The 25,666-nt window shown below is 40.6% G+C and overlaps 1 protein-coding gene across 1 annotated transcript in view; it reads left to right on the top strand.

The window, feature by feature from the left end:
• The window catches only part of LOC139749876 (PRKR-interacting protein 1 homolog), a 69,393-nt gene that overhangs the window by 34,041 nt on the left and 9,686 nt on the right, over window positions 1–25,666 (top strand). Inside the window, exon 2 of the mRNA XM_071664249.1 lies at window positions 924–1,103. Coding sequence (XP_071520350.1) covers window positions 924–1,103 — 180 coding nt within the window. The remainder of the gene's footprint in view (window positions 1–923; window positions 1,104–25,666) is intronic.

Here is a 25,666-nt window from a genome sequence, read left to right as displayed (position 1 = left end):
GTGGGGCCTGGATGTGGAAAGGGAGGTGTGGTTTCAGTGCATTACGCATGGCAGCTAGAGACTTGAGTGTGAATGAATGTGCCCTTTGTTGTCTTTTCCTAGGGCTGTCTCGCTGAAGGGGAGGGGTTGCTTTTTGCTGTGTGGCGGGATGGCGATGGGAAGGGATGAAGACAGCAAGTAAGAATGTGTATATATGTATATGTCTGTGTATGTATATGTGCATGTATGGGCATTTATGTATATATATATGTGTATATGAATGGTTGGGCCATTCTTTGTATATTTCTCTGTGCTACATTGCTGACGTGGGAAACAATGATTAAGTATAGTAAATAGATAAATAAATTTATTTTTTTAGATTTCATTGCCAATTCCTGTGTCAGCAAAGTAGTGCAAGGAAACAGATGAGGAATGGCCCAACCCACCCACATACACATATATATACATAAACTCCCACACATGCACATATACTTGATTGCTGTGGCCTGCATTACTGAGGTAACACTGGGAAAAGACAAAGAAAGGCAGCATTTTCTCACATGTATCCTCTAGCTGTCATATGTCATGCACGGAAAGCCCAGCTCCCTGTCCACAGCTAGACCTGACAGACATTTCCATGGTTTCCCTAGATGTTTCTCATGCCCTGTTTTAGTCCATTGATGGCATGTTGACCTCTGTATACCACATTGTTCCGATTCACTCTATCCTAATCCCATTAATGATTTTCCCCATCCTGTACATTCAGGCCCCGATCACTCAAAATCTCTCTCTTCACCCATTCATGTCCAGTTTGATCCTCCCATTCTCCTCGTTCCATCCTCTTCTGACACTTGTTTACTTTACATGTTAGAAGATTTTGTAATACGTGAAATGGAATAGTTTGATAAACTCTTTAGTGCAACATTTGTTACTTATTTCCACAGGAGAAACTTGCGTTCATCCCAGACCGACCAAAAGACAAGAAGTTCTCTGAACCAGCTGAGTTTGTTCGTAATGTTATGGGATCCAGCGCAGGAGCTGGTAGTGGAGAGTTTCATGTTTACCGCCACATAAGACGAAGAGAATATGCACGTCAGGACTTTTTACAGCAATGTAAAGAAAAGGTATGGTTTTTAGATAGCATATATAACATTGGAATACTTGAGTTAGATATTTTATTAAAAGAATGTGCATTTAATGGATGATAAACCATTTCTCTCATGGAAGCAGAGTTATATGAGTATATGAGAAAGAATACTTCCCCATGGGAAGGTTGAAACATCATTTGCATCTCCAAAAATGAGGTGTTTCCATGAGGATTCATTCTCTTTGACCACTGATATTTTTGAGGCTGGCAGCTAGCAGATATTCATTCATTAGGACAAGCAACCATATAGTATCTTGCCTGGGCCTGTAATTTTATATCTCTGAGTTGAGGAAGTACCAGGCTCCTAGCTATCACCTTCATCATTACCGATGACTGGAGTCTGTGCCTTGAACTGTTACTATCAAAGGTAAAGCAAGGATTTGCTAGAAAGAGAGGAGGGAAAGGAAGAGAAGGCAGAATGGATGTATTTTCATGGGCCTCTGCCTATGGCAGAGAATATGCTTTTCACCCTTCAAGACAAATTTTTCGTCAAACATGTTAGTCCTTTGAACATCTTGGCATAAACCCCCAGAAGGGAGAGGAACTTTTGAGAAAATTCTAAGGAAAACTTAAGGAAGGACCTACCTTTAACAAGAGTCTAGGCTTCACTTTGAGCTGCCCCTTTCTAAAGGTGGCATATCTAGAGTCATACAAGAAAGATTGGCTAGATTAAAATAAAGTGCCGCCAAATGCCAAAGACCCTTCTATTTAATGTCATCCTGTTGGAGGTGTCTTAAGACAACCAAGTTAGAATTATCTTCCCTTTTATCATGGTTTCTTTCAGGCAGCTGTGGTTGTAAAAGGAAAACAAACTTATTGACCCAATAGGAAATATATCTTGCTGATAAAGGCTATAAGAAGCCTAGATGGGCAAACAAATGTCCTCCTTTTTAATTTTCTGTGATAGCAAGTGAAGTATTTGAGTCCCAACCAGACGTAAAGGATGATATTCCAGAGGAGAAATTTTCTGTGGCTGTATTGAAATAGGCCTTTTCCTGAATTTGCCTTTCTTTTTTAAATACTTTTGATTTAGATTTATCATTACCCATATAAAGGATCTTTAAGCTTCAGGTAATTTGATGAATAGGAATGTTATGAATCTCACTTATTCCTTTTCCTGATGCAAAAGCTGTATGAAACCGAGTTTTCAAAGGAAGATATTGGAGAGCCATAATGCTGATAAAGTGAACAGTATCTTAGAGAGCATCCATTTGGGCTGAGGTGAGGAAACTACATTTCTTAATACATACCTAGGTAAAAATGATGTCTTAACAGAACCAGTGACACGGACAGAATTTGAAATATAAACTAAAGTTTTATTAGTCTCATAAATAGACTCAGCCACTTAAACTCAACATTTCATAAACATTTATGTAAATCATGGTGTAATTTTAGGTGTTTAAATCTTAGCAAACTTCCTTCATTTTTAAACTTTCCATTCTGTGAATTTTTAAACTACTTTCACTGTCTTCTGCTATCCATGGGTTACACATTTATTCCCTTTAACGATGACATACAGACTTACCCCAAGGCTTCAGAAAACCTTTTCTCTCTTCTAAAACAAATGGAAATACTCCCTACATCCTTTAAAAGCCTCTGTGCTTGCCAAGATCTGTGAGTCCCGCTTAATGTTTGTATACAAATGCCAGCCAAATGAACACATGGTGAGTTAATTTCTCAATTTCTTGTGTTTTGAGGTTGATTTTATTGATTAATTGTATATCTTACAGATATATTCAGTATTAAGGTATCTATCCCCTGATATGCTGTTATTCTATCTGTCCATATCTTCAATGGATATTCCTTCCAGGAACTCCCATCAAGGGGATGGCTATGACAAAAGAGTCTTCACTTATACCTGTCCTTATAAGCCTCCCTTGCATACACCCCACATACTCCATTTTTCTTTCTCCAGTACTCTTCCATTCTGTTTCCCCATGTCACAATTGGTCTTCTCACTCCAGTCCCTTTAATCATACTATCATACACACTCCTTGTAAACTCCCTGTCTTGCATTCTTTCCACATTTCCAGACAGTCTCAAAGTATTATGTTTCACCCACTCTACCATTGCACAATTCATTTTCTTTGCAGTCCCTGCCATACCAGATATCTCATACACCCTCTGTTTTTTCTTTGTGCCATCTAGTCATACCACTTGGTTTTCTCAAAAACCTCTTTTCCATAACCTGAATTCTTTACCCCTGTGACTTATTCAGTGTCCATGTTTCAGCAGTATAGGTTAGGGACAGGGAGACTGTACTGTTCCTTAATCCTTTCTTCACTTCCATGCTCACACCTTTACCCTTCATCATTTGATTTAGGGACCCTCTGATTCTTCTACTCTGTAGTGGTCTCTCCTTTACCTCTTCTTCCATATCACCAAACTTTCCCAAGATAGCTTTCAATTACTAAGTCCGTCACCTCTTTCAGTCTTTCTTCCACATCTGTAACACAGTTTAGCACACTTACTTGGTCTTGCTGTATAGGGCTTTGCAAAATATATACGTTCACTCTGTTCCTTTCAAGCACCATTACTTTACTTTTACTCAAACTTACCTTCAATCACCTATGCCTATACATCATAAATCACCCTTACAACCTTCTGCAACTCCTTTTTATTCCCAGCAAACAACACAGTATGATCTTTAAACAGGATTGTCACAAGCCATCATATCTCACCACCACACTCCATCTCTGTACCCCTTTACCCTAGTTATGCTTTCATCTTTCTCATCACCCACATGTATACCTAAACTTTCGCTCACTCTCCATCCTCTTTTACACATGCATTTACTCCTCAATAGAAGGCTTTCACACCATCCAACATTTGTCCCTGTACCCCATATCCTCAACACATCCCATAAAAAATTCCACTTGACTCCCTCATATGCTTTCTCCAGATCCATAAAAGCTGCATACAGCTTTGTAGCCTCCACAGTCTTCCTCTGTGCAAAAGTCTGATCCATACATCCCCTCTCTTTTCTATAACTCCCTTGCTTCTCACTTATACTGAATTCAGTGACATCCATCACTCTGTCAATCAACATTCTTGCATACACATTTCCTGGTATAGTAAATTAAAATTTTTTTTCATATATGTTCGCCATTTATCACCTGAGCAAGGTAACATCAAGAACAGATGGAAGAGCCTTTGAAGGAAAATCCTCACCTGGCTCCTTACTCTGTTCTTTCTTTTGGAAGGTTGTATGGGAAGAGAGGATTTCCAGCCATCTGCTCCTGCCCGTCTTAGTTCCCTATACAACATGCAGGGAATACATGGACAGTATTCTTTCTCCCCTATCCCCAGGGATAGATTTATACCCCAATAATTGATACAGACATCATTAGCACCTTTTCCTCTGAATAAAGCAGTAATAGCTTTCATGTAATCCTCTGGCACAACTCTCTGTTTCCATGCTAAATTGCATATCAAATGCATCCACTCAATCACACTTTCTACTCCATACTTCAACATTTCAACCATAATCCTATCCACTCCAGGTGCCTTGCTTATCTTCTTTCTCGTTATTGCTCTTATTACCTCCCTTCTTGTTATATGCCCTACACTTGAATCCGTTTCCTTCCATCCTCCGTGCAACAACTACTACCTCACCCACTCGCACTTTCATCAGTTCTTCGAAATTCTCTTTCATCTTCCTTTCACTTCTTCCTTTTCATTCAGATGCTTCCCTTCCTTACTTCTCAAATTTATGTTTCCATTCTTACATCCACCTCTTTTGTCTTTCACCACCATCCAATACAGTTTTTTTATTTTCTCTAAAGTTTTCACTTGACTTTCTTCCAAAATCCTCATCTACTCTTTCTTTGCTTTATCATCTTCTTGATATTCCATTTACATATCTTATATTTTTCTTTTCTCCTTTGCTGAACTTCCACTGGTACATTTCTTTCAAGCAGTCTGCCATATGCCTTTCTCTTCTCTTCCACAGCATTTTTAATCTCATCCGCCCACTATGCATTTTTCCTTTTAATCTCATATTTCATGACAATGTATCCAACTTCTGATTTTACAGCCTATAACATTCTTTCTCTAAACATTTTAAACAACTCATTTACACTTGAATGCATCCTTAAATTTACTGCACTTTTGTCTAAACTTTCTGTCACTCTTCTTTACTACTTCTTGCATTCTTTCTGATTCATCTTTTCACTTGCCAACACTATTACCCCTGCAAAACGATCAGAATCTCCAAAGAATCCTCTCAAAGCTTTAGCATTCAGTACAACCTTTCTCAGCCTTTCATCTACTACCACATAGTCAGCCAGGCTCTTTTATCCCTCTCTTCCGTCATATCTCTTCCATGTGTATCACATGCATGATATTGTGTAATGAGCTTCTAAAATGTCTATATACATCAATGTTTACAGTTTTTATGCTCATACTTCTTGATTCAGAATACATGTTGTTAGATATTTGAGTTTGATATATATTTGTTGGCAAGTTACAGGTGTTATACAGCATGAAACTGTGGTGTTCATAAGGATATTTTAAATCCATTTGTAAGCTGATGCAGTAAATGACAAACATGTGTGGAAAAAAGTATATACCTCTCTCTCTATCTATCCATCTATATCTTTGATGCCTATTCCCTCCAGGAACTCCCATCAAGGGATGGCCATGGCAAAAGAGTCTCCACTTATCCCAGTTCTTACATGCCTCCCTCACATACACCATTCCATGCATTCTTCCTCTGTTTCTCTCCCTCCAGTATTCCTTCCCCCCTATGCCCATGTCACAGGTGGTCTCCCACTCACATCAACCCCTTTGATTATACAATCATACATTCTTCTTGCAGACTCCTAGTCTTGCATTCTTCCCACATGCCTAAACCACCTCTAAGTATTATGTTTCACCCATTCTACCACTCCACAATTAATTCCCTTTGCATTCCTTGCCATACAACATCTCTCATACAACTTTTCATTTCTTTCTTCATTCCATCTAGTCACACCACATGCTCTTCTCAAATAGCTCATTTTCACTGCCTGGATTCTTGACCTTAGTGCCTCATTCCACATCCATGTTTTGGCTGCATAGGTCAGGGGTGGGAGGACTATGCTGTCCTTTAATTTTTCCTTTGCTTCCATACTTACACCTCTATTTTTCATTATTCTATTAAGGGACCCAGTAACTCTTCTACCCTGTACTGCTCTGTCTCATATCTCTCCTTCCATATCACCACTCTTACCTGAGACAGCTCTCAGATACATAAATTCCCTCACTTCTTTTAGCCTTTTCTTCCCATATCCACAGCACAATTTAGTTCACTTTCTTCTTTCACTCTTTATGGCTTTACAAATTATACTTTCACTCTGTTTCCTGTCAAACACCATTTCTTACTTTTACTTGCATTTTCCTTCAATCTCCTCTGTTTACACACATCATAAACACTCTTACAACCTTCTGCAACCCCTCTTCACTTTCCACAAACAACACAGTATTATCCACAAATAGGTTTGCCACTAGCTGCCATATCTCACCACCAGACTCCATCTCTGCACTCCTTTAACCTAGTTTTATGATAGAGTGTAAGAAAGTAAATTCTAGATTGAAATGGGTAAAACTGCAAGTGGATGGAGAGGATGATTATTAGTGCCTATGCACTTGGGCATAAGAGGAAAGATCACGAGAGGGAAGCATTTTGGGAGCAGCTGAGTGAGTGTGTTAGCAGCTTTGATGCACAAGACCAGGTTATAGTGATGGGTGATTTAAATGCAAAGGTGAGTAATGTGGCAGTTGAAGATATAATTGGTATACATGGGGTGTTCAGTGTTGTAAATGGAAATGGTGAAGAGCTTGTAGATTTGTGTGCTGAAAAAGGACTGGTGATTTGGAATACCTGGTTTAAAAAGAGAATTATATATAAATATACGTTTGTAAGTAGGAGAGACGGCCAGAGAGCATTATTGAATTACATTTTACCAGATAGGTGTGTAAAAGAGAGACTTTTGGATGTTAATGTGCTGAGAGGGGCAGCTGAAGGGATGTCTTATCATTATCTTGTGGAGGCGAAGGTGAAAATTTGTAGAGGTTTTCAGAAAAGAAGAGAGAATGTTGGGAAGAAGAGAGTGGTGAGAGTAAGTGAGCTTGGAAAGGAGATTTGTGTGAGGAAGTACCAGGAGAGATTGAGTGCAGAATGGAAAGAAAAAGGTGAGAGCAAAGGAGATAAGGAGAGTGAGGAAGGAATGGGATGTATTTAGGGAAGCAGTGATGGCTTGTGCAAAAGATGCTTGTGGCATGAGAAAGGTGGGAGGTGGGTAGATTAGAATGAGGAGTGAGTGGTCGGATGAAGAAGTAAGATTGTTAGTGAAAGAGAAGTATTTGGACGATTTTTGCTGGGAAGTAGTGCAAATGAGTGGGAGTGTATAAGAGAAAGTGGCAGGAGGTCAGGAGAAAGGTGCGAGAGGTGAAAATGAGGGCAATTGAGAGTTGGGGTGAAAGAATATCATTAGATTTTAGGGAGAATAAGATGTTTTGGAAGGAGGTAAATAAAGTGCACAAGACAGGAGAACAAATGGGAACATTGGTGAAGGGGACTAATGGGGAGGTAATGGCAAGAAGTGGTGCAGTGAGGAGATGGAGTGAGTATTTTGAAGGTTTTTTGAATGTGTTTGATGACAGATTGGCAGAAATAGAGTGTTTTGGTTGAGGTGGTGTGCGAAGTAAGAGGGTCAGGGAGAATGGTTTGGAAAACAGAGAAGAGGTAGTGAAAGCTTTGCAGAAGGTGAAAGCCAGCAAGGTGGTGGGTTGGATGGTATTGCTGTGGAATTTATAAAAAAAGAGGGTGACTGTGTTGTTGATTGGTTGGTAAGGATATTCAATGTATGTATGGTTCATGGTGAAGTGCCTGAGGATTGGCAGAATGCATGCATAATGCCATTGTACAAAGGCAAAAAGGATAAAGGAGAGTGTTCAAATTACAGAGGTATAAATTTATTGAGTATTCCTGAGAAATTATATGGGAGGGTATTAATTGAGAGGGTAAAGGTATGTACAGAGCATCAAATTGGGGAAGAGCAGTGTGGTTTCAGAAATGGTAGAGGATGGATGGATAAGGTGTTTGCTTTGAAGAACGTATGTGAGAAATACTTAGAAAAACAGGTGGATTTTTATGTAGCATTTATGGATCTGGAGAAGGCATATGATATGGTTGATAGAGATGCTTAGTGGAGGTATTAAGAGTATATGGTGTGGGAGATTTGTTGCTAAAAGCAGTGAAAAGTTTTTACCAAGGATGTAAGGTATGTGTACAAGTAGGAAGAGAGGAAAGTGATTGGTTCCCAGTGACTGTCGCTTTGTGGGAGGGGTGCATGATGTCTCCATGGTTGTTTAATTTGTTTATTGATGGTGTGGTTAGGGAGGTGAACGCAAGAGCTTTGAAGAGAGGGGCAAGTATGCAGTCCGTTGTGGATGAGAGGGCTTGGGAAGTGAGTCAATTGTTGTTCACTGATTATACAGTGCTGGTGGCTGATTCGGGTGAGAAACTGCAGGAGTTGATAACTGAGTTTGGTAAAGTGTGTGAAGGAAGAAAGCTGAGAGTAAATGTGAATAAGAGCAATGTTATTAGGTTCAGTAGGGTTGAGGGACATGTTATATGGGAGGTAAGTTTGATTGGAGAAAAACTGGAGGAAGTGAAATGTTTTAGATATCTGGGAGGGGATTTAATAGCAGATGGAACCATGGAAGTGGAAGTGAGTCACAGGGTGGGGGAGCGGGCGAAGGTTCTGGGAGTGTCGAAGAATGTGTGGAAGGCAAGAATGTTATTTTGGAGAGCAAAATTGGTTATGTTTGAAGGAATAGTGGTTCCAACAATGTTATATGGTTGCGAGGCAGGAGCAATAGATAGGGTTGTGTGGAGGAGGGTGGATGCATTGGAAATGAGATGTTTGAGGACAATATGTGGTGTGAGGTGGTTTGATCGAGTAAGTAATGAAAGGGTAAAAGAGATGTGTAGTAATAAAAAGAGTGTGATTGAGAGAGTAGAGGAGGGTGTGTTGAAATGGTTTAGTCACATGAAGAGAATGAGTGAGGAAAGATTGACAAAGAGGTTATATGTGTCAGAGGTGGAGGGAATGTGAAGTGGGAGACCAAATTGGAGGTGGAAGGATGGAGTGAAAAAGATTTTGAGTGATCGGGGCCTAAACAAATGGGAGGGTGAAAGGCATGCAAGGAATAGAGCGAATTGGAACGATGTGGTATACTGGGGTAGATGTGCTGTCATTGTATTGAACCAGGGCATGTGAAGCGTTTGGGGTAAACCATGGAAAGTTTTGTGGGGCCTGGATGTGGAAAGGGACCTATGGTTTCAGTGCATTACACATAACTGCTAGAGACTGAGTGTTAATGAATAGGGCCTTTTTTGTCTTTTCCTAGGGCTCCCTGGGGGGGGGGGGTGATGCTGCCGTGTGTGGTGGGTTAGTGACGGGAGTGGATGAAGGCAGCAAGTTTGAATATGTACATGTGTATGTCTGTGTATGTATATGTGTTTATACGTTGAAATGTATAGGTATGTGTATGTGCGTGTGTGTGTGCGTTTACGTATATACATGTGTATGCGGGTGGGTTGGGCCATTCTTTCGTCTGTTTCCTTGCGGTATCTCGCTAATGCGGGAGACGGCGATTAAGTATTGTAAGAAAAATAGTATAATATGTGTGTGTGTGTGTGTGTAATAATGGGTGTGTGTGTATGAGTGGATGGGCCATTCTTCATCTGTTTCCTGGCGCTCCTTTGCTGATGCCGGAAACAGTGATTAAGCGTAATATATATATATATATATATATATATATATATATATATATATATATATATATATATATATATATATATATATATATATTTTTTTTTTTGCTTTGTCGCTGTCTCCCGCATTTGCGAGGTAGCGCAAGGAAACAGACGAAAGAAATGGCCCAACCCCCCCCCATACACATGTATATACATACGTCCACACACGCAAATATACATACCTACACAGCTTTCCATGGTTTACCCCAGACGCTTCACATGCCTTGATTCAATCCACTGACAGCACGTCTACCCCGGTATACCACATCGCTCCAATTCACTCTATTCCTTGCCCTCCTTTCACCCTCCTGGATGTTCAGGCCCCGATCACACAAAATCTTTTTCACTCCATCTTTCCACCTCCAATTTGGTCTCCCTCTTCTCCTCGTTCCCTCCACCTCTGACACATATATTCTCTTGGTCAATCTTTCCTCACTCATTCTCTCCATGTGCCCGAACCATTTCAAAACACCCTCTTCTGCTCTCTCAACCACGCTCTTTTTATTTCCACACATCTCTCTTACCCTTACGTTACTTACTCGATCAAACCACCTCACACCACATATTGTCCTCAAACATCTCATTTCCAGCACATCCATCCTCCTGCGCACAACTCTATCCATAGCCCACGTCTCGCAACCATACAACATTGTTGGAACCACTATTCCTTCAAACATACCCATTTTTGCTTTCCGAGATAATGTTCTCGACTTCCACACATTCTTCAAGGCTCCCAGAATTTTCGCCCCCTCCCCCACCCTATGATCCACTTCCGCTTCCATGGTTCCATCAGCTGCCAGATCCACTCCCAGATATCTAAAACACTTCACTTCCTCCAGTTTTTCTCCATTCAAACTCACCTCCCAATTGACTTGACCCTCAACCCTACTGTACCTAATAACCTTGCTCTTATTCACATTTACTCTTAACTTTCTTCTTTCACACACTTTACCAAACTCAGTCACCAGCTTCTGCAGTTTCTCACATGAATCAGCCACCAGCGCTGTATCATCAGCGAACAACAACTGACTCACTTCCCAAGCTCTCTCATCCCCAACAGACTTCATACTTGCCCCTCTTTCCAAAACTCTTGCATTCACCTCCCTAACAACCCCATCCATAAACAAATTAAACAACCATGGAGACATCACACACCCCTGCCGCAAACCTACATTCACTGAGAACCAATCACTTTCCTCTCTTCCTACACGTACACATGCCTTACATCCTCGATAAAAACTTTTCACTGCTTCTAACAACTTGCCTCCCACACCATATATTCTTAATACCTTCCACAGAGCATCTCTATCAACTCTATCATATGCCTTCTCCAGATCCATAAATGCTACATACAAATCCATTTGCTTTTCTAAGTATTTCTCACATACATTCTTCAAAGCAAACACCTGATCCACACATCCTCTACCACTTCTGAAACCACACTGCTCTTCCCCAGTCTGATGCTCTGTACATGCCTTCACCCTCTCAATCAATACCCTCCCATATAATTTACCAGGAATACTCAACAAACATATACCTCTGTAATTTGAGCACTCACTCTTATCCCCTTTGCCTTTGTACAATGGCACTATGCACGCATTCCGCCAGTCCTCAGGCACCTCACCGTGAGTCATACATACATTAAATCACCTTACCAACCAGTCAACAATACAGTCACCCCCTTTTTTAATAAATACTACTGCAATACCATCCAAACCTGCTGCCTTGCCGGCTTTCATCTTCCGCAAAGCTTTTACTACCTCTTCTCTGTTTACCAAATCATTTTCCCTAACCCTCTCACTTTGCACACCACCTCGACCAAAACACCCTATATCTGCCACTCTATCATCAAACACATTCAACAAACCTTCAAAATACTCACTCCATCTCCTTCTCACATCACCACTACTTGTTATCACCTCCCCATTTGCGCCCTTCACTGAAGTTCCCATTTGCTCCCTTGTCTTACGCACTTTATTTACCTCCTTCCAGAACATCTTTTTATTCTCCCTAAAATTTAATGATACTCTCTCACCCCAACTCTCATTTGCCCTTTTTTTCACCTCTTGCACCTTTCTCTTGACCTCCTGTCTCTTTCTTTTATAGGTCTCCCACTCAACTGCATTTTTTCCCTGCAAAAATCGTCCAAATGCCTCTCTCTTCTCTTTCACTAATACTCTTACTTCTTCATCCCACCACTCACTACCCTTTCTAATCAACCCACCTCCCACTCTTCTCATGCCACAAGCATCTTTTGCGCAATCCATCACTGATTCCCTAAATACATCCCATTCCTCCCCCACTCCCCTTACTTCCATTGTTCTCACCTTTTTCCATTCTGTACTCAGTCTCTCCTGGTACTTCCTCACACAAGTCTCCTTCCCAAGCTCACTTACTTTCACCACCCTCTTCACCCCAACATTCACTCTTTTTTTCTGAAAACCCATACAAATCTTCACCTTAGCCTCCACAAGATAATGATCAGACATCCCTCCAGTTGCACCTCTCAGCACATTAACATCCAAAAGTCTCTCTTTCGCGCGCCTGTCAATTAACACGTAATCCAATAACACTCTCTGGCCATCACTCCTATATTATTTTTTTATTTTTTATTATACTTTGTCGCTGTCTCCCGCATTTGCGAGGTAGCGCAAGGAAACAGACGAAAGAAATGGCCCAACCCCCCCCATACACATGTATATACATACGTCCACACACGCAAATATACATACCTACACAGCTTTCCATGGTTTACCCCAGACGCTTCACATGCCTTGATTCAATCCACTGACAGCACGTCAACCCCGGTATACCACATCGCTCCAATTCACTCTATTCCTTGCCCTCCTTTCACCCTCCTGCATGTTCAGGCCCCGATCACACAAAATCTTTTTCACTCCATCTCTCCACCTCCAGTTTGGTCTCCCTCTTCTCCTCGTTCCCTCCACCTCCGACACATATATCCTCTTGGTCAATCTTTCCTTACTCATTCTCTCCATGTGCCCAAACCATTTCAAAACACCCTCTTCTGCTCTCTCAACCACACTCTTTTTATTTCCACACATCTCTCTTACCCTTACGTTACTCACTCGATCAAACCACCTCACACCACACATTGTCCTCAAACATCTCATTTCCAGCACATCCATCCTCCTGCGCACAACTCTATCCATAGCCCACGCCTCGCAACCATACAACATTGTTGGAACCACTATTCCTTCAAACATACCCATTTTTGCTTTCCGAGATAATGTTCTCGACTTCCACACATTCTTCAAGGCTCCCAGAATTTTCGCCCCCTCCCCCACCCTATGATCCACTTCCGCTTCCATGGTTCCATCCGCTGCCAGATCCACTCCCAGATATCTAAAACACTTCACTTCCTCAAGTTTTTCTCCATTCAAACTCACCTCCCAATTGACTTGACCCTCAACCCTACTGTACCTAATAACCTTGCTCTTATTCACATTTACTCTTAACTTTCTTCTTCCAAACACTTTACCAAACTCAGTCACCAGCTTCTGCAGTTTCTCACATGAATCAGCCACCAGCGCTGTATCATCAGCGAACAACAACTGACACACTTCCCAAGCTCTCTCATCCCCAACAGACTTCATACTTGCCCCTCTTTCCAAAACTCTTGCATTCACCTCCCTAACAACCCCATCCATAAACAAATTAAACAACCATGGAGACATCACACACCCCTGCCGCAAACCTACATTCACTGAGAACCAATCACTTTCCTCTCTTCCTACACGTACACATGCCTTACATCCTCGATAAAAACTTTTCACTGCTTCTAACAACTTGCCTCCCACACCATATATTCTTAATACCTTCCACAGAGCATCTCTATCAACTCTATCATGTACCTTCTCCAGATCCATAAATGCTACATACAAATCCATTTGCTTTTCTAAGTATTTCTCACATACATTCTTCAAAGCAAACACCTGATCCACACATCCTCTACCACTTCTGAAACCACACTGCTCTTCCCCAATCTGATGCTCTGTACATGCCTTCACCCTCTCAATCAATACCCTCCCATATAATTTACCAGGAATACTCAACAAACTTATACCTCTGTAATTTGAGCACTCACTCTTATCCCCTTTGCCTTTGTACAATGGCACTATGCACGCATTCCGCCAATCCTCAGGCACCTCACCATGAGTCATACATACATTAAATAACCTTACCAACCAGTCAACAATACAGTCACCCCCTTTTTTAATAAATTCCACTGCAATACCATCCAAACCTGCTGCCTTGCCGGCTTTCATCTTCCGCAAAGCTTTTACTACCTCTTCTCTGTTTACCAAATCATTTTCCCTAACCCTCTCACTTTGCACACCACCTCGACCAAAACACCCTATATCTGCCACTCTATCATCAAACACATTCAACAAACCTTCAAAATATTCACTCCATCTCCTTCTCACATCACCACTACTTGTTATCACCTCCCCATTTGCGCCCTTCACTGAAGTTCCCATTTGCTCCCTTGTCTTACGCACTTTATTTACCTCCTTCCAGAACATCTTTTTATTCTCCCTAAAATTTAATGATACTCTCTCACCCCAACTCTCATTTGCCCTTTTTTTCACCTCTTGCACCTTTTCTTGACCTCCTGTCTCTTTCTTTTATACATCTCCCACTCAATTGCATTTTTTCCCTGCAAAAATCGTTCGCTGATGATACAGCGCTGGTGGCTGATTCATGTGAGAAACTGCAGAAGCTGGTGACTGAGTTTGGTAAAGTGTGTGAAAGAAGAAAGTTAAGAGTAAATGTGAATAAGAGCAAGGTTATTAGGTACAGTAGGGTTGAGGGTCAAGTCAATTGGGAGGTAAGTTTGAATGGAGAAAAACTGGAGGAAGTAAAGTGTTTTAGATATCTGGGAGTGGATCTGGCAGCGGATGGAACCATGGAAGCGGAAGTGGATCCTAGGGTGGGGGAAGGGGCGAAAATCCTGGGAGCCTTGAAGAATGTGTGGAAGTCGAGAACATTATCTCGGAAAGCAAAAATGGGTATGTTTGAAGGAATAGTGGTTCCAACAATGTTGTATGGTTGCGAGGCGTGGGCTATGGATAGAGTTGTGTGCAGGAGGATGGATGTGCTGGAAATGAGATGTTTGAGGACAATGTGTGGTGTGAGGTGGTTTGATCGAGTAGGTAACGTAAGGGTAAGAGAGATGTGTGGAAATAAAAAGAGCGTGGTTGAGAGAGCAGAAGAGGGTGTTTTGAAATGCTTTGGGCACATGGAGAGAATGAGTGAGGAAAGATTGACCAAGAGGATATATGTGTCGGAGGTGGAGGGAATGAGGAGAAGTGGGAGACCAAATTGGAGGTGGAAAGATGGAGTGAAAAAGATTTTGTGTGATTGGGGCCTGAACATGCAGGAGGGTGAAAGGAGGGCAAGGAATAGAGTGAATTGGATCGATGTGGTATACCAGGGTTGACGTGCTGTCAGTGGATTGAATCAGGGCATGTGAAGCGTCTGGGGTAAAGCATGGAAAGCTGTGTAGGTATGTATATTTGCGTGTGTGGATGTATGTATATACATGTGTATGAGGGTGGGTTGGGCCATTTCTTTCGTCTGTTTCCTTGCGCTACCTCGCAAACGCGGGAGACAGCGACAAACCAATATATATATATATATATATATATATATATATATATATATATATATATATATATATATATATATATATATATATTTCTTTCATACTATTCGCCATTTCCCGCAATAGCGAGGTAGCGTTAAGAACAGAGGACTGGGCCTTTGAGGGAATATCCTCACCTGGCCCCCTTCTCTGTTCCTTCTTTTGGAAAATAAAAAAAACGATATATATATATATATATATATATATATATATATATATATATATATATATATATATATATATATATATATTATCCCTGGGGATAGGGGAGAAAGAATACTTCCCACGTATTCCCTGCGTGTCATAGAAGGCGACTAAAAGGGAAAGGAGCGGGGGGGGGGGGGGGGGGGGCTGGAAATCCTCCCCTCTCGTTTTTTTTAATTTTCCAAAAGAAGGAACAGAGAAGGGGGCCAGGTGAGGATATTCCCTCAAAGGCCCAGTCCTCTGTTCTTAACGCTACCACGCTATCGCAGGAAATGGCGAATAGCATGAAAAAAAAAAAAAAAAAAATATATATATATATATATATATATATATATATATATATATATATATATATATATATATATATATATATATATATTATCCCTGGGGATAGGGGAGAAAGAAAACTTCCCACGTATTCCCTGCTTGTTGTAGAAGGCGACTAGAAGGGGAGGGTGCAGGTGGCTGGAAATCCTCCCCTCTCGTTTTTTCTTTTTTTTTTATTTTCCAAAAGAAGGAACGGAGAAGGGGCCAGGTGAGGATATTCCCTCTAAGGCCCAGTCCTCTGTTCTTAACGCTACCTCGCTAATGCGGGAAATGGCGAATAGTATGAAAGAAAAAAGAATATATATATATATATATATATATATATATATATATATATATATATATATATATATATATATATATATATATATATATATATTTCTTCTAAACAATTTGCCATTTCCCGCATTAGCGAGGTAACGTTAGGAACAGAGGACTGGGCCTTTTTTGGAATATCCTCACCTGGCCCCCTCTGTTCCTTCTTTTGGAAAAAAAAAAAAAAAACGAGAAGGGAGGATTTCCAGCCCCCCGCTCCCTCCCCTTTTAGTCGCCTTCTACGACACGCAGGGAATACGTGGGAAGTATTCTCAATCCCCTATCCCCAGGGATAATATATATATATATATATATATATATATATATATATATATATATATATATCTTTTCATACCATTCGCCATTTCCCTCGTTAGCGAGGTAGTGCTAAGAACAGAGGACTGGGGGGAGGAGGGGGCTGGAAATCCTCCCCTCTTTTTTTTCTAATCTTCCAAAAGAAGCATCAGAGAAGGGGGCCAAGTGGGGATATTCCCTCTTAAGGCTCAGTCCTCTATACTTAACGCTACCTCGCTAACGCGGGAAATGGCGAATACGTATGATATATATATATATATATATATATATATATATATATATATATATATATATATATATATATATATATATATATACACAGGCTGCCGAAATTGTTCAGTGTGAGTTCGTTCGAGTCTTGACGAGTGTAATGTAAGGTGGAGGTCTGGTAACACTGCATGGAACGAGATGCCTTGTATGTATGGTTTATGATTATTAGGCTTACGGCTATGATATAAATCGTTAGGCTTGTACATATTAGTCTTGTATGTATGGTTTATGATTATTAGGCTTACGGCTATGATATAAATCGTTAGGCTTTTACATATTAGTAATATATGAGGAGGAATACGTATGGATCATAGTTTAGATATAAAACTTCCGTTGTGTGTGTATAAGATTATGCAGAGGCTTGTCCGTCTCAGTTGTTGTGGTGGGTGGCGAAAAGCAAGTTTAAATGCCTATGAAAGTGCATATAACACTGACCAGTTCGGTGTCTTGAATTAGTTGTATGACATCATTAAACACTTGATTATAAAGGGTAAATATAGCAAATAATTCCAAACTACGTTCGATGCTGGTTGCAGGCACAAGTGTTTGGGAGTCCATGGTAGGGGGAGGGGTGATATACAAGCAAAGGTTGGGGGACTATCATGGTTGAGGGAAAGAATAACAATGGAAATCAGAGCAGAAATGATTGTGAAATAGTAAGGTGATTAATTACACGAGTTAATTATCACCATACAAGTCAATATCAATGATAACCTATTTATCTATGGTACTCATTTACCACGATGTATTTTAGGCTATAGCAGCGAACTTGGCGCTCAGTATTCACATCCCTAGACACACTCATCATCATGGCACACAAACTCACGTTTATTCTCTGACCCATTCACGCCGACTATCCCTCCCATTTCATCATTCAACATTTCGGTATCAAACAATGGTTGAAACGGTGTTGTTCATACGAACTCGGAAATAAAGGTAAGAATTGGTTTACCTTCATGGTTAGGCACCAGTCTTTACGTTCGAGCCTCGACAGCAAAGTAGCAAGTTTGTCATCATTGGAAATGGACTACCTTCACAGTAAACGAATTCGCAGAGGTAGAATTGTCGGCATGAAGGAAGGTGGTCGGTCCGCCCCTGACATAGCATTGGATCTTGGCGTTTCGCTGGGTATAATTTACAAGTGGTGGAGATGGCTCGAGGAGGGGAATGTTGCGAGATCGCCCGAGGTCAGGTGCACCCAAGAAAACCTCACATGAGGAAGATCAACGTATCCTTGCTGCAGTAACAGAGGATTCCAAGATCAAAGCTGTAGATCTTCGGGACGACCTGCAACTCCAAGTTTCAGTATGTACAGTGCGAAACCGACTTCACAAAGCTGGTGTGCATCACAGTAATCCCTCCAATGAGAAAAACTAACCAAGCAATTGTATGGAGAGGCAACGCTTCGCACAGCGCTACGTGCATGAGGATATGCAGTGTTGGGACGAGGTCTGTTCCCTCATGAGAAAACCTATTCATCCAGCACACATGGAAGGCAACATTGCTGGCACGAAATGGGACAAGATACGCTTCGGAGTATATCTACGAGGTCACTAGAAGCGGTCACATCACCTGCAACGTTTGGGGATGGCATCATTTATAAGGGATAGAGGAAATGGAAGAAGTGATGCCCTACGTAGAAAGGATAATATTTATGCAGGTAAGTGAAAAATCGCAGCTTGAATAACACTGTGCCCTTGAATAACCATTCTCATATACCCCTTCCTCATTCCACACCCCCCACGTTATCCTCCATCATGTTTGTTGAAACACGTTCATCACTATCATTCCTTTAAATCTACGATATAATCCACCACAGTCCTCGCCCATTGCACATGTCATGTCCTCACATAATTATGTACCGCTACTTTCTCGTCATGTATGGCTAACAAATACACTAATCAATAATTGCAACCTTCCATCAGTACTATTGTTGTCCATCCCATATGTCGTGGGGTCTGAATACACTTTCAACTACGGTCGCAGTTTTGACACAAATTGTTTTACTAGAGATAGAGCACTTACACTGCGATTATTAACCTTACTGGAGTTACTATTATCCTAAAGTTTAATGTCAGTTATAGATGTAGGGAAAACACCAATCATGGAATTTCATTAATATTGAGGGTAAGCTTATGAAACCTACATTGAAATGTATTGGTATTTGAAATGACCGATACTCAGAATATCCGCTTCCCCTCTCTCGTGCCTTTACCCTGCATTCACCTCCGATGCTGTTATTTATCCTTTTGCCACGAAGCTTATCTTTGTTCAAGCCAGAAAACATAACAAATAAGGCATACGGTTGAAATGTGGTATAGGAATGTAATATAAACTCATATTACTACAAAGACCAATAATTCATGTAAATGGCATTAAACTCGGTGGAACACGTATTGGTAGCCAGTATTTTAAAGATACGAAATGGCAACATACGATATCTACACGTTCAGCAGGTGACGACATTATAATACCCAAATTTTAGCCATAACACTTTGGGCCACATGCATAGTGGAGAATGTGTTTGGTCTTAGAATTAACTTTAACACCTGAAGGTGTTCAAGATTTTTCGGTTGGTGGTTGTAGTTTACGTTGATTGCCTCAATGACCCTGGCAGTTGATAGGCCTAAAGCCCAAACAACACTGGGTCTACATGGAATATTAATTTTAGATAATTATGGTATCTGACAATGGGAAATACATTGAATGCCTGGGATTGGTGTGTGTGGTTTGTATGTGTGGGAAGAGTGTAGGAGGTAGGCAGGTAGCAGCACACGTCCATCTTTGCAGACATCTGCTGATCTAGACGTTGTTTATGCTAACTGGTGATTACAACTCATTTATCAAGGGCAAAATATATGTTGTGGAAACAGTATTAGTGATTAAAAATTCTGATACAAATTAAGCCCAAATGCACGGTTAAAGGGAGAGTCCTGGTAAGGATGCTGGGAATCAACTGAGGTCACTGCTGTGATACATAAATGACGGCTAATGATAACATTGATAAGAGACCTAAGAATATAAGTGTTCGTACTGTAGTGATCACATACTTGAAACACGTATGGATCAATTCTACGGAATCCAGTAGGTCATACACATGCGCATTTGCTGAAATATAAATGTCTTAATTATTACTTTGTTTAACATCAGATATCAACGTAGCCCCTGGCCTGCAGGGCCAAAATGTGATGTTCTTGTGGGTTTGTTGGGAGGAGGATGGACAGGCATTTCCTGTTAATATAACCTCTTGGGTCTTCTACTCTGTCACCTTGTCAGTCAGTGCAACACTTTGACCTGCCTCCAACACCTCTAAACCCACAGAAAATATCACCGATTTCAGTCATTTCCCAAGTCACACCCCTAACACACATCAAGACTTTTCCAGTGATACGTACATAATCAAGGAAGCGGATACTATAAGGAGTCTACTGTATTTTACTTATCAGCTGAAACGTATGGAACACACTGACAGAAGGAAAAAACAATCTATTTTCCATCATACATTGCATTAGGACTGTGTGTAAGCTTAGTATAGTGTAGGACCTCCTTGTAAATTGGGTAACATTACGTTTTATAGTCCGTTTGAGTTTTTTTTTTTTTTTTTTCAGTTACCAGATCAGTACCCATACTCCACACCTGTGGTGTTTGCGAATTTATTCGGCAGACTGTACTTATTTATTCATTATACTTTAATGCCTTTTCCTGTGTTAGCAAGATAGCGACAGGAAGCAAACTAAGACCCATCCACTTGTATACACACATAAACGTGTGTGTGTGTATATATATATATATATATATATATATATATATATATATATATATATATATATATATATATATATATATATATATATTATATATATATATTTATATTTATTTATTTATTTTTTTTTTTTTTTTTCATACTATTCGCTATTTCCCGCAATAGCGAGGTAGCGTTAAGAACAGAGGACTGGGCCTTTGAGGGAATATCCTCACCTGGCCCTCTTCTCTGTTCCTTCTTTTGGAAAATTAAAAAAAAAAATAAAAAAAACGAGAGGGGAGGATTTCCAGCCCCCCGCTCCCTTATATATATATATATATATATATATATATATATATATATATATATATATATATATATATATATATAGAACCTTGTATCTTAATAATGTTGGGGTGCCACTCCAGTTCAAGAGAAACAGAGGCCATTTGAAGAAGAAAGAGACACTATCATATTCTAATCATCACACACATAGACATACCCACACACACAGGGTAACAGGGAGATCAAAATACTGCAGAAATATGAGACAAAAGGCAGCAGTGGTCAGACAAATGGCTTACATACTTAAGATGAAAAACTAAGTTTACACATCACAGCACAATTATCATGAGAAAAAGGACCATGGAGTACATTTCAAATAAAACTTAATCAAGAAAGCATATGAAGCTGGTCATAAGCAAAGCAAATTATTTGGACATTAGGTAGAGGAGTTCTGCACTCAGGCCCCAACTCTTGCACAGTATGTGTGAATGTTTGTGGCTATGCTTGCATGCAGGCATGGATGTGTGTGTGTGTGATTGTGTGCCAATCAAAATACCCAGATTTACAGCAAACTTAAGCAAATACAATGCAAGCTTCTGCACATCAAAACAGCATGACCGAGAATGACAAGTGACAGTTTAGATCAACTTTCTATTGTTTGTTTCATTGACTCCTACATGATAATAAACAATGACATGAAAAGGTGACTGACCCATCTACCTCAAATGGCTGATCTACTTGTTCCCTGTCAGTATTTTGCTTTGTCGCTGTCTCCCGCGTTTGCGAGGTAGCGCAAGGAAACAGACGAAAGAAATGGCCCAGCCCACCCCCATACACATGTATATACATACACGTCCACACACGCAAATATACATACCTATACATCTCAATGTACACATATATATACACACACAGACACATACATATATACCCGTGCACACAATTCACACTGCCTTTATTCATTTCCATCGCCACCTCGCCACACATGGAATACCATCCCCCTCCCCCCTCATGTGTGCGAGGTAGCGCTAGGAAAAGACAACAAAGGCCCCATTCGTTCACACTCAGTCTCTAGCTGTCATGCAATAATGCCCGAAACCACAGCTCCCTTTCCACATCCAGGCCCCACAGAACTTTCCATGGTTTACCCCAGACGCTTCACATGCCCTGATTCAATCCACTGACAGCACGTCAACCCCGGTATACCACATCGATCCAATTCACTCTATTCCTTGCCCGCCTTTCACCCTCCTGCATGTTCAGGCCCCGATCACTCAAAATCTGTTTCACTCCATCTTTCCACCTCCAATTTGGTCTCCCACTTCTCGTTCCCTCCACCTCCGACACATATATCCTCTTGGTCAATCTTTCCTCACTCATTTTCTCCTTTTGCCTCACAAGGACGGCAGCATTGGCAGAAGAGGAGGCCATGTATGAAAAGCTACGGAGATCTCAGAGGAGGAGGATGTGTTAATTGTGCTCCTTGACGTGTGTCTATATGTGCCTGTATTCAACACCTACCGGGAAAGGCTCGGTTTGGCCAGAGGTGTCAGGGAGGCGTCCAGACTCGAGCTGCCATGAATATTAAAGAGGAGGAGCTGCGACGGTGTTGGAGAACCAAGTTGGTGGCTTCGACTTCTTGCTGTGGCTCCTGCTTACCGCTGCCTGGCTTCGAATCCCACCAACATAAGGTCGAATCTGCGATCCTAAGGTGCACGGAACCGCTTCGGGTGAACATACTTGGACGTGGTGGTACAAGTAGTTGCACGGACTGTGATCCTCGCTTTGGTTACAAGAATGTTCTCCCGCCCACCAGTGATGCTACTACTTTTGTGAATTAAGAACCATTGCAACACAAACCTCGCCAGGTGGTACAGTGACCCGCAGTGTATCGAGACAGACTTCTCCAGAACTTTTTTAAAGGGGAAGTAAATGTTTATAGTTGTGTTACTGGAGTGATAGTTTTCATACATGGTGCTCTGACAAGAAAATAGTGAGATTGGAAAAGAATGTAGCCTAGACATTGAAGCTTATTCTTTCGTTGAAATGTGAACAAAGGGAGCATTTTTCAAAGTGATAGAGATGGAAAGCAAAAAGGCGTTTTTCATTAATGTACTGGAAAAGTTGAGGTCCAGATAAACTTTTGGTCTGTCAAGGCTTTATTATGGCGAATGACCAACTACCTACCCTCATGTATCCAAGATATGGTTGTACTTTGTGTAATGAAGACGATTGAGAAACATCATAAGCCAATATTCCAGTTTCATGATAAGAAAAATGGACCAGGCAGTATGATACAGTGGTTAAATTGATGACAACTACTATTGACGTTTGTGTAAATAAATTATACATTTCCCTTTTCCACAGTCAGAGGTTGAACCATTATGTGACATTCATTTTTTCATTTCATTTCAAGCTAGAAGTTTCAGTTTTCTAAATTGTTTCTTACACTATAGCCACCTGTTCGGCTCACAGGGGTCTGTGTCGTACAGCAGCAGTCAGAAGACAGCAACCCACACGCCTCTTCTTTCTACTCTAGTCTTTCTCGCCAGCCGCCTCCTGTGGTAGCTGGTTGCATTCTCTGAACTCCCTTCCTATGTTTTATTCACTCTTGCTAAGTTTATCACTCGTCCTTATAATCTCTCATAATCCTTTTTTTATTAGCAATAGTCTTTTTTTTTCGTTGCACTCCACTTTCTTGAGATTTAGTTTTTTCTTATCTAGGTCTTTTCCTTTTTCTTATGTTTTACTAATTCTAATTTTGTCACTGATCCTTATAATCCCTTATAACCCTTTCTTTATCAGCGAAATGTATTTCAATTTCACTCTCCTTCCTCTGGATATATATATATATATATATATATATATATATATATATATATATATATATATATATATATATATATATATATTTATATTATCCCTGGGGATAGGGGAGAAAGAATACTTCCCACGTATTCCCTGCGTGTCGTAGAAGGCGACTAAAAGGGGAGGGAGCGGGGGGCTGGAAATCCTCCCCTCTCATTTTTTTTTGATTTTCCAAAAGAAGGAACAGAGAACGAGGCCAGGTGAGGATATTCCCTCAGAGGCCCAGTCCTCTGTTCTTAACGCTACCTTGCTAACGCGGGAAATGGCGAATAGTATGAAAGAAAGAAAGAAAGATATATATATATATATATGTGTGTGTGTGTGTATGTGTGTTGTGTGTATTTATATGTGTGTATATATATGTGTGTATATATATATATATATATATATATATATATATATATATATATATATATATATATATATATATATATATATATATATATATGTTATCCTTGGGGATAGGGGTGAAAGAATACTTCCCACGCATTCCTCACGTGTCGTAGAAGGCGACTAAAGGGGACGGGAGCGGGGGGGCCAGAAATCCTCCCCTCCTTGTATTTTAACTTTCTAGAAATGGGAAACAGAATATATATATATATATATATATATATATATATATATATATATATGTATATATATATATATATATATATATATTATACTTTGTCGCTGTCTCCTACGTTAGCGAGGTAGCGCAAGGAAACAGACGAAAGAATGGCCCAACCCACCCACATACACATGTATATACATACACGTCCACACACGCACATATACATACCTATACATCACAACGTATACATATATATATATATATATATATATATACACACAGACATATACATATATACACATGTACATAATTCATACTGTCTGCCCTTATTCATTCCCGTCGCCACCCCGCCACACATGAAATAACAACCCCCTTCCCGCGCATGTGCGCAAGGTAGCGCTAGGAAAAGACAACAATGGCCACATTCGTTCACACTCAGTCTCTAACTGTCATGTATAATGCACTGAAACAACAGCTCCCGCTTCACATCCAGGCCCCACAGAACTTTCCATGGTTTACCCCAGACGCTTCACATGCCCTGGTTCAATCCATTGACAGCACATCGACCCCAGTATACCACATCGTTCCAATTCACTCTATTCCTTGCACGCCTTTCACCCTCCTGCATGTTTAGGCCCTGATCACTCGAAATCTTTTTTACTCCATCTTTCCACCTGCAGTTTGGTCTCCCACTTCTCCTCGTTCTCTCCACCTCTGACACATATATCCACATATATCCCTGGGGATAGGGGAGAAAGAATACTTCCCACGTATTCCCTGCGTGTCGTAGAAGGCGGCTAAAAGGGGAGGGAGCGGGTGGCTGGAAATCCTCCCCTCTTGTTTTTTTTAATTTTCCAAAAAAGGAACAGAGAAGGGGGCCAGGTGAGGATATTCCCTCAAAGGCCCAGTCCTCTGTTCTAAACGCTACCTCGCTAACGCGTGAAATGGCGAATAGTATGAAAGAAAAGAAAGATATATATGTGGTTTCACAAGTGGTAGAGGATGTGTGGATCAGGTGTTTGCTTTGAAGAATGTATGTAAGAAATACTTAGAAAAGCAAATGGATTAGTATGTAGCATTTATGGATCTGGAGAAGGCATATGATAGAGTTTATAGAGATGTTCTGTGGAAGGTATTAAGAATATATGGTGTGGGAGGCAAGTTGTTAGAAGCAGTGAAAAGTTCTT

Source organism: Panulirus ornatus, chromosome 8 (assembly GCF_036320965.1).
Source record: "Panulirus ornatus isolate Po-2019 chromosome 8, ASM3632096v1, whole genome shotgun sequence".
NCBI classification, from domain to species: Eukaryota; Metazoa; Arthropoda; class Malacostraca; order Decapoda; family Palinuridae; genus Panulirus; species Panulirus ornatus.
Note: the sequence above shows the minus strand (reverse complement) of the source record. Positions and strands in the feature narration are given on the sequence as shown.